Source organism: Daucus carota, chromosome 1 (genome assembly GCF_001625215.2).
Source record: "Daucus carota subsp. sativus chromosome 1, DH1 v3.0, whole genome shotgun sequence".
Classification (NCBI taxonomy): Eukaryota; Viridiplantae; Streptophyta; class Magnoliopsida; order Apiales; family Apiaceae; genus Daucus; species Daucus carota.
In genome coordinates this window covers 26,479,420-26,496,228 of record NC_030381.2, presented here as the reverse complement: position 1 = coordinate 26,496,228, position 16,809 = coordinate 26,479,420, and the positions used below count along the sequence as shown (strand labels likewise).

The window sequence follows — 16,809 nt, the reverse complement described above, 5'->3', positions numbered from 1 at the left end:
TGAATTCAATGCTTGCCCATGATATAGTAGTCGTATTAATTAAAGTAAAGCTTGTTGATAACTATGATTACAGGACTATAATTATCCAAGTTATAAAACTTAGGGACTTGGAAGGTAGTACTGGTGAGATCACTTTCTGTGGGAGACTCCAGCAACTAGCATATAAAATTGGGCAGTACTTGTATCGTGGGAGATTAATTAGCTATTTATTAGTTGTTAAATCTAACAACAAGATAAGCCATTTTATAAAGTTGAGACTGTGCAAGTTGAAATAATTGTGATCCATGCTTTAAGTTTAGCGGAAAGTTCTTTCCTCTCTTCTTTGGCCAGGTCTCATCTTTTATAGGTGATTATCGAATCATTCTTCGGCCAAAGAATAAGAGTCGTAAATATGAATAGATCAAGAATATCATGTTTATTTTTTGAAATTTTGATTGAATTTTTTCAAATTATTTTTTGATAGGATTTTTATATTCATTACACATTATCCATTGGTGATTAATTATAATTAATTTCTGAATTTTAAAATATTAATCAATGAATATCAATATATATACTTTCTTATTTGATATTTGTTTATCCCATTTTGCAATTGGTTTATTCTGGAGCAGCAAATGCTTTCTTATTTGATATTTGTAATCCGTTTTGGAAATAAAGAGCTCAGTTATCTACCATATATATTAGTAGCATTAAGTATATCAAGGATATGATAATAAAATTATAAAAATAGTAAATATTTCTTTTGTTCAACGAAATTTTTGCAGCTAAAAGTAGTTAACTTTTTAATACTAATCATACTTGTCCGTAAAATTTAATATTTTATAAATAACTACTTGAAACGATGATAAAATACTATCTTCAAAATATATTTAATAATTATATTTATTTTTGTTAAATACAAAATCTTACAAAATAATCATTATATATTATTTTAATCAATAATATGACAGATATTCAAAGCTCATCTTTCACAAACAATATAGAATTGTTGAAGAAAACAAGAGCAACTTCAGACCATTCTATAATTTCATAAATAAATTCGAAAAAAATTCAATCCTCACTACATAAAAGAAACTCCACGTCACTATAAAATTTAAAAAAATGTCCCGCGTGGACCGCCCACATCATCAAAAAACAAGCAACCAGGCTGTCACCTCTGGAGCACCACCACTTGTTCGTGTTAGTCAGCTGTTCCCTTTCCACCAAACCCATCTTCTCACTCTCCTTCCTTTCCCTCTCGCCCCCCTATTTAAACACTCTCTCCTCTCCTCATTCCCATCAAACACACTCCCACAATGGCTTTCACTAATACTAAAACACTCCTCCTCATCGCCCTCGTCATCGTCCTCGCTCAAACTTCATTTGCCACTCGAAAGCTCACGGCTCTCGTGGTCGAAAAACCGGTCCCAATGAAGTACCACAACGGGCCGCTACTCAAAGGCAATATTACAGTTAATTTGATTTGGTACGGGAAGTTTACGCCATCCCAAAGGTCTATTATTGTGGATTATATAAATTCTCTTAGCTCGGGTCGGAAAGTGCTATCCCCGTCTGTTTCGGCGTGGTGGAAAATAACCGAAAAATATAAATACGGGCGTGGCGCGGGTGCGAGTGTTTCCGTCGGGAAACAGATACTAGACGAGAAATATTCCCTCGGAAAGTCGCTTAAAAATGCTCATATTATGTTGCTTGCTTCGCAAGCTTCGAAAGTTCGTTCGGTCAACGTGGTGTTGACCGCTAAAGATGTTACTGTGGAGGGATTCTGCATGAGCCGGTGCGGGTCTCACGGGTCGACCCGGGGGAAGGCCCGGCTCAGTTATGCATGGGTGGGTAATTCCGGGACGCTATGTCCGGGTCAATGCGCGTGGCCGTTTCATCAACCGATTTACGGCCCGCAAACGCCTCCGTTAGTCGCGCCTAACGGAGACGTTGGAATAGACGGAATGATCATAAACTTGGCCACGGTTCTGGCCGGAGCCGTGACGAATCCGTTCAATAACGGGTATTTTCAGGGTTCCGTCACGGCGCCGTTAGAAGCGGTGACGGCGTGCACGGGAGTATTCGGGTCGGGTGCGTACCCGGGGTATCCGGGTAATGTGTTGGTGGATAAGAGTAGTGGGGCGAGTTATAATACCCATGGTTTGAATGGGAGGAAGTACTTGGTTCCGGCTATATGGGACCCGAACACTTCTACATGCTCAACACTTGTTTGATGATGTACACGTGTATATACAGAATATTGTGTTGTATTTGAGTATTATTATATGTACATATATGCCTGTGTTTTTGCTTCATCTCAAATTAAGTACTGTAATAAGAATTCATGCAAGGAGAGACTCTGGAAAGTAATAAATTGTAGCATATCAATTCATATACTGTATGATCTGCTGGTTTGATCACATGATTATCAGGCGATGTTGTTAAAAATTGTTTTGCTGTCAGGAAAAATATTGATTAAAAAATTAATGTTGTTGATTTGGTTTAATAATAAATTTACGACAGCTTCCCATAAAATCTGAAAATATTTTTTTGCAAAATATGGAAGTACCTTTTTTTTACAATTAATTTTTAAACTAAACACTGTTATTAAGCAAAATTATTTTCAAATTTATCAAATAATTTCGTCTGCAAAAGAAATTGCTCTTACAATCTACTGTACAACAATAACACAAAACGCTGCCTAAAGTAAGCACAGAACGGTAGCGCACGCTAAGATTTTGGTTTAAACTTTGTGACGGTAAATCCGTAAATGAATTAATTTTCAAAATGGCGACCGAGTACACGGAACCGAATGAAATCATGGCTCTGCAATACTTTACTTCTTTCATCATAGCAATGGACCACCTGAATCCTGATCTTGCATTTCAGGAGAGAGGACAATATTATGTGTAGGTGACGCAACTACCGAAAACTAATTCAAGTTAAATCAAAACTAAATCTGGAAATAATATTTTTATAAATTTTTGGCCATGTTCTGTTCTTGGATTATTTTTTCATCACAGTCTCTTTAATTTCGAGTAACAAATAAAGAGTAGTAATAATTTAAAAATCTTAATTACGAGTATTTCCCTCTGTTCTAAAAGTCGGTGATTAATCACGATTAATCACCGATTAATCCCTGTTCCGTATCTCGTCGAACTGATTAAATATCCGATTAATCCCTGATTAGTCCGATTAATCCCCGATCAACTCAATTAATCTCCGATTAATCCTTGTTCCGTGACTTCACCGATTAAGTCCGATTCCCGCTTTTTACAACACTGGTATTTCCGAATCCTGACTCCGTCATAAATAAATGTACACATAAGTGCAATGAAGCAGTGTTGTGGAGTGCAGAGTTGCAGGGATATGCATGATGAGTTTGTGCTAGGGGATAGAGACATGATGACACCAGGTACTCCACCATTGAAAATCAATACACAACATAAATGTGTGCTTGCTTTTTCCGCCATTTTTGGATGTAAGATTCGTTGCTGCAATGGGCACCTTCCACTTCACATTGATGCACCATCGATGCAAGAAAAACTTTTGGTAAATAATTCGATTCGTTTACCCCAAAAATCGATCATTTGAGTTGTCGTAAAACCGAGGACAGCAAATCTAAAATTGTACCAGATCGTTATAAAAACCATGTAAACTAAATTCGATTTCAGATTAAGTAACAAGTCCGATAATTCAATACCACTTCCACCAAGCACTTGATAATATTAAGATTAGATATTTTTTTTTTTTTTTTTTTTGACAAATATGGCTTATAGCCTTACAAATGAGTATCTGTTCTACGAAACTCTCGGGGTGAGCCAGGATCGAACCCAGGACCTGGGACGACAGAGGATAAGCTCTTTACCACTGAGCTATCCAACCGTGCTCAGATTAGATATTTAGATGCACTCAAGTTTGTTTATACTTCACAACTGCTCTAGTCATGTATAATTATTTGAATATGAATTTAAATAAATAGGCATGTGGGAGAGGTTCCGAAATTTTTACCCCTATCATGATGCAACTGGACCACCTGATCCTGTATTCAAGGAGAGCGTTAAAATAAAGTTTATAACACCCAGTGCATTGAACAATTAATCAACTGAATCAGATTCATGAATCGTGTGCTGCAGTCATTTGCATCCATGCCTTTCCAGAAGAAGATGCACACATCAAACTTTTTTTTCTTAATTTCATTATAGTAATTTCGATTATCCATAAACAAACATGTATCGATAAGGAACATCTTTTCCTCTGTTTCTTAGCTCTGGTTTAGTAGCTCCTGCCCAATATATTTCTCAAAAGTAACGTCAAGAATAGCGGGACAGAGGAAGTAGTTAACTAGCTCTTTAGTCATCTCAAAAATAGTTTATATATTTCAAATCAAAATAATACTGTACTAAATAAAAGTTTTAATAATAAAAAATAAACATAAATATCATGGATCAGGTCCGGAAAATCGGTTCTGTCCGATTCAAAGACAGTATACAACTGAACTGGTCTCTGGTCTATGAATTCTTAAGATTCCGGTCTTCGGTCATGTTTAGTTTTGGACCCTTCGTAAAACCCTAAACCCAAACTAACAGTGTTAGCTACAGCCAACTTTCACAATTGCCGGTTATGGTGTAAGTAGATCAATCCAGACTCTTCTGTTTATAAAAAGAAACTTCAGCCATCAGTAGTAGCGAATATATTTTTTCAGAAACAATTTCTGCTTGAGAATTTAACTGGGATAACTTTGAAAGCAGATTAAAGATCAGTTAGCAAACAAGTATGCCAGACATGTTTAACTGAAGCAAGGCTTAAAGCATCTCCAAAGGACAATAACGAAAATGGTCAGCTAAAATATATAAAATGATTATATAAAATTTTACCTAAACAGAGGTATAATCCAACAAACCTTTATGTATAATAGGTAAAGGTTCAGAACAATCCATTATAAGCAACATACTTTCACCGGAAAAACCGTTAGATGGGAAAAATCATAGGACGAGTGATCATTTTTGCTAAAACTTATAATACCCCTACTTTTTCATTAAAAATCCAGGATTAATACCTCATACGCATGTCAGGGACCCATAACCATGTATATATAAACTTATATAAAATTATATCCAAAATGTTGGATATAATTTTATTATTTAAACAAATATAACCGATCCTAGAAAACACGAAATATCATCAACAGAACATGATTAGCTGCAGGGAGTAAGAAAAATACAGTAGAAGGTTGGTGCTACACATTTATATATTCTCTAAAAAGTGCTGCATATTCTCTAAAAAGATAGGGGAATTTAGTCAAGGGTCTTTACCTTTTACCTTGGAAATGCTCTTGCTACTTCAAGTGCACAACAATATCCATATTCCTCCTGAACTAATTTGAAAATGAAATGTTTGCTGTTTAAAATGTATAACTGTTATATCCATATTTTTCTAAACAGTTAATTCATTTCATACTATAATCCCGAAAATTAAAGAGGAGATATGCCCTGGCAAGGTTCAGCACAGAAGACAAAAGGTTCAAGCTTTGAAACAAAAGGGACATATCACTAAAATGACCACATATCTAACTCACTGAGATTATGAACCCAAGAGCAACACCTTGATTATATAAAGATTAAATTAATAAGCAAATTCTGTACGAGATGTGACCAAAGGACTAAAAAGGGCACAGGCAATGCGAACATCAACTCATCCCTTTGTTCGCATGATTGTTATGCAGCCCTTTCCGCCTTCAGTGTGAATTTTAGTCTGACCGACAACAGGCTTCCCAGAAAACGCTGAAGTTGGATAAATAGCAGCAGGGTCTTCTTCTTTTGGCTTTGGCTTTGGTGGAGTGCAAATCCGCTGGTTTATGTCTCTCAGAGTCACATCTCCATGAACACCACATGGTTTAATAAAACCAAATGGGTAGGCGACAGAAGATGTCCCCTTAACTGGAGTCTGTGTGTATGACTTTTTACCTGAGAACAAAACTTTTTGTTAGCAAGTCATATTAAGATCTCTAAATGCAACTTCACAAACATATATGTACAAATATGTTAATGATCACACAGTTGTAGATACGACCAATCCAGGACCCTTGAATTTATTGGTGCAAGATTGCCACTTGCACAGTAGCCACAAACAATTCTCAGTTCATAGGTTTTGAGCTATTTATACTTCTCAAAAAACAAAAGTCTGGGAAGGAACCTTTGAGAACAACATTTTTACGAGGTCGAGGGCGACACTTCTGAGCTCTCCTAGTCTCATGTTCACGATGGATGTCAGACAAACCTACAAGAATATATATTATTAAATGTTAATATACAAATTGAACAAGACAACAAAAATATACCCCCTCTGTTTTTATTATTTGAAGCTTTGAATTTTGGAACATACTTTTAAGTGTTTTGACGGGTAGTTGAAAATATTATTTTTGATTGATTTTTTTTGTGAATTAAAATTTTGATTATATATTTTTATTCAGAAAAAAAATTAAAAATTAATATTTTTAACTATCCGGTCAAATGACTTAAAAGTGTGTGCCAAAAGTCAAAGCGTCAAATAATAAAAAACAGAGGGAGTACTAAACTTGGAATTTGGGAAAATAAAATAATCCCCCCACAGTTGTCCACTTTAACTTTCACTGCAGTGTAGTTCATTATTAATATTTTCAAGATCAACTTTATATCACATCTTTCTAATATATATTTTCAAGATCAACTATATTCCACATATTATTATATTTGGTCAATGCAATAAACATGATAACAAAAGACAGTTTTTCATGAAAGTTAAGTTTTCTTAATATGCGTGATTCTCTTAAAAGTGGACATGTAATTTGAAACAGAGAAAGTACAAAATACGAAAATCAGATAACAAGTCAACACAATGGTATTTTATGACACTGTAAAATTATATTACAAAGTACCAGCATTTTGAACTTCAGCCGCACCAGAACTATTCCTGTGTAAACACAACCGGTAAAGTTATATCCTGATATGTTAATTACCACAAGTCTCTACTGTTTTATTACAAGTTTAAGTGTCCAAGTCATGAGAAACTTACAAATCATTAGAGCTAAGTTGAATCTCAGCATTAGTCAAGCAATTAGCTACCCATACTTCAGATGATTGATCCAGGCCCTCATAGCCTGATGATGATGTATCTTCTGATGAACATAATAATTGTAACTTTAGATTCTGAAACATCACTAATCTGATAATTAATACTGTAATTCAAGGGACAAACCTCCAGAAACCCATTGTGACATATTGGAAAAAGCCTCTTCAAGAGTGTCTGCCCTATCCTATACACAGAACACAACCAGAATCTTAACACTAATCATGTACCATAAACATAATGCATTAAACACCAACCAACGTAATTGTGTAACACTTTAGCTAACAGCCAGAGACGTCACAAGTTCAGTAACAACTAAAATAATCAACGATAAGTGGATCAACTTAGCAGTTAGCACCTTCAAGGAAGCTATTACATCTACATTGGCAAATTTTAATGGTTCAGTTATATTAGGAATTATGAACGAAACCATAACAAATAACATGGAAACCTTAAAACAGATCTTCTTGATTGATCCTCATCATTTAAACATGACAGAGCCACTTATAAGACAAGGGATACAGTCTAAGTTACCCGGACACGGGTATGGGTATTGGACACGGGTACAGATCCAAGAGTCAGATTCGTAGTTTTAGGATAATTAGGATTCGTGGACGTGGATCCGGAATTAGACTCGGGTACGGGGACTTGGCACTTAAGCTCCACGCAAGTCAAACTTTATATACCCTGATTTATGGTACATTCATTAAAATAGTGTCTACTGCACATAAATCACATACGCTAAAAATTGAAGCATAAAATTAAAAGAACAACATAGAAACAAGTCATTCATGGATCTTGATCTATGTAAACAAGTTGAAACAAGACCTAAGTTTTCATTTTGACCTGGGATGTTACAAGGTGAGGTGTCCGGTTGTAATAAGAAAGATCTGACACAGATCCCATACCCACACCCATGTCATGTCCGGTGGACACGGGTATAGGCACAAAAATGGAGAGTCCGGGTAACATAGGATACAGTTGCATAATAATCTTCTAACTAGTATAGTAAAAGTTACTGACTACCCATTTAAGCCAATGTCATTAAAGTTGTTTTGTTTAGAATCCAAACTGTAAAGCCATCCCTGCCGGCTACAGGTAAACCTCATCATGTTCATTACAAGACAGAACCAAACAAGTTTCAACATAATACCCACTTAATCAACATTCTACAATACAGTTAATCTATGAAAAAGTCATAAGTTGAATATGACTTATTTATCAGGATTATATGCCAAAAATATATATATGTACAGTGAGACATACCTTTTCTTTTAAGAATGCCGGGGGCATGTCTTCGTTGCAGTCAAGAATAGGTATAGCCTCAGAGTCAAATTGTAACATCCGGCGCCTCTTTACATGTGAAGAATTGGACTTGCACTTTTCCCTGTCCTGTGTATTATCTGCAGTTTCTTTCCTGGACTCAGACATTTCCCCTGCAAATTGCATGTATGATTCAAAAGTATAAGCACTAATGCGTCTGGTTTGTTCCTTGGTATACTTTAATATAAGTTTGAAAAGAACCTACCATTGTTTGTATTGGGGCAATCCACATCTCCACAGGCTTTTACTGGAGTTATTTCATCAAACACACAGGATAGATTTTCCTCATTCGGGACTAAATCATTCCATAGGCTCTGAGGTACATCTAGTTACCCAATCAAAAAGAAAAAATAATTGTCAGCAATTAGCATTAACTTAGATAGCTCCAGTAGTTGGTGGGAAAAAAAAGACTCACCTAGATTGGTTACTTCATCGAGAACGAACTCGTCATCATGCCATTCCCACATTTTCCTGTTACCATGCACACATAAAAAGGATTAAAAATTTAAAATGCTATATTACACCTTGCAAGATGACAAGTAACGTTTTTAATAAGGTTTAATAGCATACAAGGAATAAATGTTAGAGTGTAAAAGATCAAAATTCAAATACTTATATAGCACATCCAAATCAGTTTGAGACTAGATATACGTATTAAGTATTTCAATAATATATATTTGGTTGATCATGAAAGGAACTAAGGAAGACCCAGTACTGGCAAGAGAAAATATAAACAACACACAGTAACCAAATGGCAAAAACACGATGGAGCCTTGCATTAGGACTTTGGCAAAAGAAAAAACATTAATATCAAGCACGCACAGATATCTTCTACTTCATTTGGGCAAGTCACAAGTGTGCAATGAATTTTAATTTTATGTCTATAAATATGAATAACATACTCATTTGCAGATCAAGAAACTACTAAAAAGGAATTGGCACTTCCAAATCACAGGGAGTAGCAGATTGTAACAAATCAAGATTCAGACTCACAGTTCACATAACAGGGTGTAAAAAATAGATAGTGAAAGACTATTCATAACACATACTACAATATTACTTTGAAACCATCTCTTTGGTGTCAGGATTATCAGATTCCAATTTGACTTTAGGCCCTACTACAATATGGATATAATGCCTAGAGTATCTTAATAAGATGTATAAGGTTAATTGTTCAAATAAGTCTCAATAGTCGGTGTTAGCCAAAAAAAGGATAGAAACAGCATAAACCAATACAGGAAAGAAAATAAAGAGCAACTCAAAATGGCATAAGAAACTACACTAAGCCCATTCAAATAACTTAAAAGTTTAAATGTAAGCTACTTCATTTAGCGCAAGTAATGCAATAGCATTATTTAAACACATATAAATCAAAAGAGAGATACATATCTATCTAATGCTACATATCTATCTAATGAAGTCGCATATAGATATCACAATTGTTTGCGGATCAGGAAAACACTAAATAATATTCCAATGCTAGCACAACACATAACGATCATCAATTAAAAAAAAGGAAAAAATGCCTCCAAAAGCCCGAAAGCAACAAAGAGAGTTGTACATTGTGTTAAATCAGTAATTCCACTCAATTTACAAAACCCCAACAACAAATCCCCAATAATTACACTAATCTAGCATTCGATAACAAGCATATACTAATTTACCACTAAAAAACATCAAACAAAGACACACAAACTAAAGCACATTTATCGACTCAAAAAGCAAAATGAGCATGACCCAGATGAGAAAATCGAACACAAACACGATAATCGCAAAAGGTACATCCTCAGATCTCAAAATCAGTAAGAAACATACAAAAAATAGTGAAATGATGGTTAAAAAAAAAAAAGCAGGATAAACATGGTACAGTAAGATAGATGAGATATAGATTGTTACTTGAAGAGAGGGGTTGATAGAGCCTTGACTGTGTGTTGATTTTAATGAAAATGTAAGAAACTAGCAGTGGCTGCTGGCCTGCTGCTCCGAATGTGGGGAGAGTGAGAGAGAGGGAGATTATATGGGGAAGATGTCACGTAGACTATGGATATACAAGCCCAATAGTGAGAGCTTTTCTTTGCATATTATGGCTTCATGGGCTTGTAAATTTTGACATTTTTGTGAAGGAGCTTAATTTCGCATTTCAATAATTAATAAATTAGTTTGGTAACCAAGCCAGATATTATAGATATAAATGGATCTATATAGAGTCTTATTAACTACAAACTTCATTAATCTAAAAATTAAAAATCTAATTGAAATCACTAAATCCTAAAGAAAAAATCACTAAAATTTTCGCCAACCCCCCCCCCCCCCCCCAAAAAAAAAAACATTTCTCCCTTGCCTCCAACTTCACCTCTATCATACCCTCGTCATTTTAAACTCCACTTCTGCCATACACCCATATGCCATACCTCCACCACAATCGTCACCGCCATCTCTATCATCACAACCTCCGCCCCCGCCGAATCTACGAATTGTGCCTCCCGTTGGCCACTATGTCCAAAGCGAGACATCTTCATCCCCACCTCTTCCATATCTTTCCACCTTCATGTCTACCACTTCCATTTCCACCTTCATTATCTCCACCACCAACAACAAGGACATATTTGAAAGTTTTCACTAAATTTTGGAGGTTTTCACTAATTTAAGTTATATGAATCACTATTTTCTAAAGTGAATATCACTAAACTGCACTCGTTTTTAGTTATATTTAAGGAATGGTTTGTATTTGATCACTATCTCTCTCTCTCTCATACAAACACATATATATAGACTAGTGATCATACACAAACCAAATTTTAACTACAAACTAAAACCATGTTATAAAATCGCTATTTACAACTACATAAATCACTAGTTTATAATGCATTAATCACTGTTTATACAGTAAAATCTACAATTTTTATTTTTCATAATTGAGAAAATCACTAGTGCAATAGTCTTTTGTAGAGCCGAAGTGCAGTAGTCTTTTGTAGAGCCATACTTTTGGCTTCAGATGATCTTCCATCGTATATAATGTTCCTCTATTCGAGCTCCATCTCAAACGTCTCCAGCTTTCCAAACAACCTCTCCAGAGTCATGGTTATGAAGTCGCTTCTTTCCCGGATAGTCTCAGTCTTTACAACCAGATGGGGTGGCATCACAAATGAGAACTTTCTGTCAATCTCTTTTTGTGGATATGCCTTTCCATGCAGAGTGAGTTCATTTAATAACAACATGAACCTCTCGTAGATTTGAGAAATGTTCTCTCTAGGTATTGCCTTGAATGCTTCATATCTGGCAATCAACAGAACGTATATGTTTTCCCTAACTTCTTTGGATCCCTCCATCAATGCCTTAACAACATCCCACATCTGCTTTGATGATTTAAGACTAAGTATCAGGTGGGTCATTGTTTTGTTCATTGCTTCGACAATGATGAGTTATAGATTATGGTCATGAGCAATGTACCCCTTGTAAGTCTATGTGAATTCTCTTTTATATTTAGGAACATATTTATGTGGAATGCGAACTTCATTTTCAACAGACTCAGGAATAATCTTCATTGGCAGATGTGGTCCATTTTCTAGAACCCCAATGTACAAGGGATTAGTGGCTCGGATGTATAACAATATTTTCATTTTCCAGTTTTTATACCCATCCTTGTTGAATGGAGGTACCTTGATTCCTAACTTGTTATCAGATGAAATTATGATTGAGTGATCATCTAGCTTCTTGATTTGGTAACAGATTTCAGATCTGTATATCGATCAGCAAGCTCTGATACCAATTGTTAGGTCTAATTAGACGGAGAAGGGGGGTTGAATATGTCTTATACCAATTTGTCATTTTAAATCAATTGAGGAATAATTCAGTTTAGTTCGTATGTCAATCGTAAAATAACTCCAGCAAGTTCGGGGAATATTCATGTATTAGAAATAATCCCCGGGTGTCACAAATTCCAACATAAAGGTCAGCTACAGAGATCACAAATCAAACTTTACACAAACTCTAGTGATAACAGATATTCTATCCTCGCTCCTGAGTATGTTTATAGTGTGTGCACTTTACAAAGTGTGTAGTTGTTTTCAAATGAAACACAAGGCTCTATTAATAGGCTTCAACATCTAACCATGGTTAGCTGAGTTATCCCAATTTTGAGTAGTGATCCTGGTTCTATAGCTTTAACTAAGGGTGGTTAGCATTCCAAGTGATCCCGGTTCCCTAGCAATTAACCAGGGCTAGTTAATTCAATGAAAGTAGCGCTAGTCAATATATATAACATCAAGTGGCGCCAGATTCCTTCATTATATGCACCATGAGTGACTTGCCTTAGAAATATTCTCCGTAAAATCAAGTGGCGCCTGGAAGGACTCTGTGTGCACCCTTATCACTCCTCTGACCAGGAGCTGACCCCAAGTGGCGCTTCACATGGAGTTAGTGGCGCCACTCCACTTCTTTACTTAGAAAATATTCAACTCAACTTCTAGTGGCGCCAGTTTCTCCTATGTATGCACCATTGTCAATCCTTTGACCCAGACTCTGACTTCAAGTGACGCTAGGCACACTATGTATACTAGTGTGGCACTACTTGACTTTCTGTCTTAGCCAATTTTGCATTCCTCCTTCAAGTGGCGCCAGTTTGAAGACTATATATATATATATATATATATATATACTCTGTTACTTGGTTAATTCTTGAATTAATTAAATTTATGTGGCGCCAAAGAACATTATATATATATATGTATAAATAATTTGAATTTGTAGCTTTGGCGCCGCTTTTCGATTTGACGTAAATCAAAAGTGTTTGACTTCTCTTTGACCCGAGAACAGCTCAATGGTGACTTGATCTATTATTAATTAATTGATTGCATTGAACAACTTCGTACGTACTTACATCCTGTGCACTGGTCTGGTTCACGAATGACTAATACTGAAGTATTTTTTACTTGATGAAATACTTGACCAGTCAATCCGGGTTTGATGTTGCTTTAGTAAAGTTGATTACGAATAATCTTAATAGATATACTGGAATATTCTAGTTCTTGAAACTTGATCGTCAGGTAATCTTTGATAGAAGAAACTACTTGAACTTTATTCTTCACTGAAGTTTGAACATATTAATGAACTTCTTTCAGTGGACGAATGTTCGTATCTGATATCTTGATTGTCTCTGTCTATTGGTATCGGATCTCCAACATGTTGATTCATGTATCATACTTACGTATTGTTTCCTATTCTTTTGTAGTGTTGAGTTATGGCTATTACATTATGTTACATTATGCTTTACAGTTGTCTCTGATAGTAGTAGCTTTCAAATCCCATTTCTCGGGGAATGCCAACAGGGTTTCAGATTGGAGTCTTCAAGATCGTACTCCTTATCAACTAATGACAAATCATTTAGCAATTTCAGAAATCTGTCATACAGATTTGTTAGAGAATCATCAAGCTTTGAGTCAAAGGGCTCATACTCATGTGTGAGTATGGTTTTCTTATTTTTCTTGATGGCTTTGGTTCCACGACATCTGACTTCCAAAGCATCCTAGATTTCCTTTGCATTTTTGCATCAAATGACTCTGTTAGACATAACATTGTCAAGAGCACTATGTAATAAATGTCTTACCTTGGCATCCTTGCTAATAGAGGAGATATCCTCAGGGGTGTAAATTTTTTTCTCCTTTGGGATCATTGTCTACTACTCATCACCAACTGCAACAGAGAGCTTAATAGGCTTGTTCAAGGTATTCTGGATCCGTAGCCTCCATAAACATAGCCATCTTAACCTTCCAAGTTGGATACTCAAATGCCTTGAGTATTGGAACCCTAATTGATTCATATCTACTGGTTGTTGGAGTTTGTGTTTCTCTATAATGATTATATAGTTTTTGGATCTTAAACTGTTTGTATGTAACAGATTGACTCTAATACCAATTGTTATGCCTGGAACCACTGTAGAAGGGGGGGTTGATATGGTAGAATATAATCAATTCGAAAAACACAGTGTATAAAATAAAACTACATCTTTTATTGATATATAAAAACTGATACAGTGAATGTGAACACTCTCTCAGAGATGTAACAATATCACTGAGAGCTGCTAGGTTACAAAAAAATAATATTATTGATATGAGAAGCGACACCAATAGTGTAAACCTAAGCTGTGTTTATATAACACACAGTTACAAGATATCTTCTGATTGATATGATGTTAATATGCTTCACAAAAGATATCAATAAGAGATTCCTATACTAATCTTCCTAAAGTTGTGAGTTGTCGTATCTCCATAAAATATACCCGCTTTCATTAATCCAGACCCGCTCTTGAAAACCAGGCGGTGCAAACTCTAAAGAATATCTATCTCGAGTAAATTCTGATATCTTTTTTGTCTTAGAAAACTCTGATCTTCAGCTAAACTTTGATATACACAGTCTGAAACTAATCAAAATAGTTAAGTTTGATATCATTAAATATGTAACAGATATTATTTGGCTTCCAATTGAGTGAAATTATGAAATGCACTACCGTATGCAAATGTTGATTTAATTTTGATAGTCTACTCATTGATCAAGAAAAATAAATATTAAATTATTAAATGGGTGACACAAACCATGTCTCGAATTTGATCTATAATTTCAAGGTTATAAGGATTAAATTACATGGAACATTAGTCACAGAATGTTGAATAAAATCACTGATTTATTATTATTATTATTATTATTATTATTATTATTATTATTATTATTATTATTATTATTATTATTATTATTATTATTTCAACAATCATATATTAGTAGATGCCTCTAATATATGAAAATATTATAAATGTAATAGATAATAATATATAACCTATCGGGTCACATATGATGAAAACTTAAAAGGGAATTACTTTAAACTAGGAAATTTAATTAAATGTGTTATTCAAATTTATTTATGATATTAATTAAGTGGGACTTCATTGATTAAATGAAATTCATAATTACTTTTTTGAGCAAAAATGAAATTCATAATTACTTAAAACTAATTGTAAAATTCAAATATTAGTGAATTAAATAAAATAAAATTTAATAATGATTAGGGATTTCAGATTAGTATTAACACTAATATGATTAGTGTCAATGAGATACATTTTTCTACCTCTATTTAAATTAAACCAACTTAAAAGCTCATCTAAGGTTGAACATGTTTAGCAAAACCATGGCTGATTAAAGAGAAAACAAAGACATGAGGGAGGGAGGGAGAGAGAGACTTGTTCCTGGTGGGTCTGGTACCTCCCTACTAATTCAATCAATTGATGTTCAGGCGTTCGTGTGGATGCCAATAGTGGCTTACATCACGAAAGCGGGATATATGGGTAATTGCAACAGCTAGGATCTCTTCTTATCATCCATTCTTAAAAGTTTCACAAGGCGAAATCATCTAAACTCCGAATTAAATATAATGTTTTTTTATGAAGTCTAGTCAGTAGAGGATCTAGAAAGTTTTGACAAGGAAAGGCGATATACACTAATTTTTCCCATTTAACATGTAATAACATATGACAAACATGTTTTGTTGTATCTAGTAGTGCAACACAATGATAATATCATTTTTTTTCATGATTTTCGTTTTAGTTCCGGGCTCTAGCCCTTACTTTTTTTTATGTTCAATTACTCTATTTCATACCTAGTTTCTCATTTTCGTCCAACATTAAAATCACTAGGTGTTTCAATTTTAAACTTAGCTAATGCTTGTTCGTCTATCTCATGTATATTTCATGTTAACTTCTGACTAAAGTTGGGCTGGACTAAAATTTCTACATGGGCCAAAACAGTGGGGTGAGGGGTGTAATCAAACATAGGTTATTCAAAAATATTAGGGGGCCTACAATTTTAAACATGGGCCAAAAATACTCTCAACCAATTGTAGGTCTGCCACTAATTCTAGATTGGATTTTGATTTTGATTATTTGATTATCGTTTATCCAAGGCGTTTGATGCTCAAAATTCGAGATATGTAACTTGGAGTTTATGAGTGTCAAATATGTTGCAAGATTCCTAATCGATCAAAAAATTGAAAACACTTTATTTAAGTAAAAAATCATTTTAATTTGGTGTATACGACCTTTACTTCATAAAGCACAAGTATATAAAAAGCGTGAGCGAGTACATGCAAATACCGACGAAAGAAGGATATGCGTGTCATGATTAATGAACATCAGTTTCATTTAATGTGATGTATTTGCATTTCATCAATGTCTACGTGTCTTCTATTTCTTATCAATAATAACAGAATTCCGTGTTTATTATGTACACCTCTTGCTATATATACCAATGCATAAACTCGACTTCATTTTCATAGATCATAATATCAATAGTAGTAAATAAAATACCTGATAGATTGAAATAACAATGGCAGCAACAACAAAGGCCGCAACAAGA

The 16,809-nt window shown here is 34.7% G+C and overlaps 2 protein-coding genes across 2 annotated transcripts; one reads left to right on the top strand and one right to left on the bottom strand.

Annotated features, from left to right (window-relative positions):
* Window positions 1-1,241: 1,241 nt before the first annotated feature.
* On the top strand, window positions 1,242-2,294 carry LOC108207266 (protein EXORDIUM-like 2). The gene has a single exon (XM_017377727.2). It carries the CDS (start codon window positions 1,296-1,298, stop codon window positions 2,211-2,213), a length of 918 nt encoding a protein of 305 aa, XP_017233216.1. The 5' UTR covers window positions 1,242-1,295; the 3' UTR covers window positions 2,214-2,294.
* Window positions 2,295-5,410: 3,116 nt separating this feature from the next.
* On the bottom strand, window positions 5,411-10,465 carry LOC108209346 (protein XRI1). The gene is made up of 9 exons (XM_017380199.2): window positions 10,306-10,465; window positions 8,825-8,880; window positions 8,615-8,734; window positions 8,353-8,522; window positions 7,216-7,273; window positions 7,033-7,135; window positions 6,896-6,930; window positions 6,175-6,258; window positions 5,411-5,945 (listed from the first exon to the last, which is right to left on the bottom strand). The coding sequence occupies exons 2-9, from the start codon at window positions 8,874-8,876 to the stop codon at window positions 5,674-5,676; spliced, it is 894 nt and encodes a 297-aa protein (XP_017235688.1). The 5' UTR covers window positions 8,877-8,880; window positions 10,306-10,465; the 3' UTR covers window positions 5,411-5,673.
* Window positions 10,466-16,809: the final 6,344 nt, after the last annotated feature.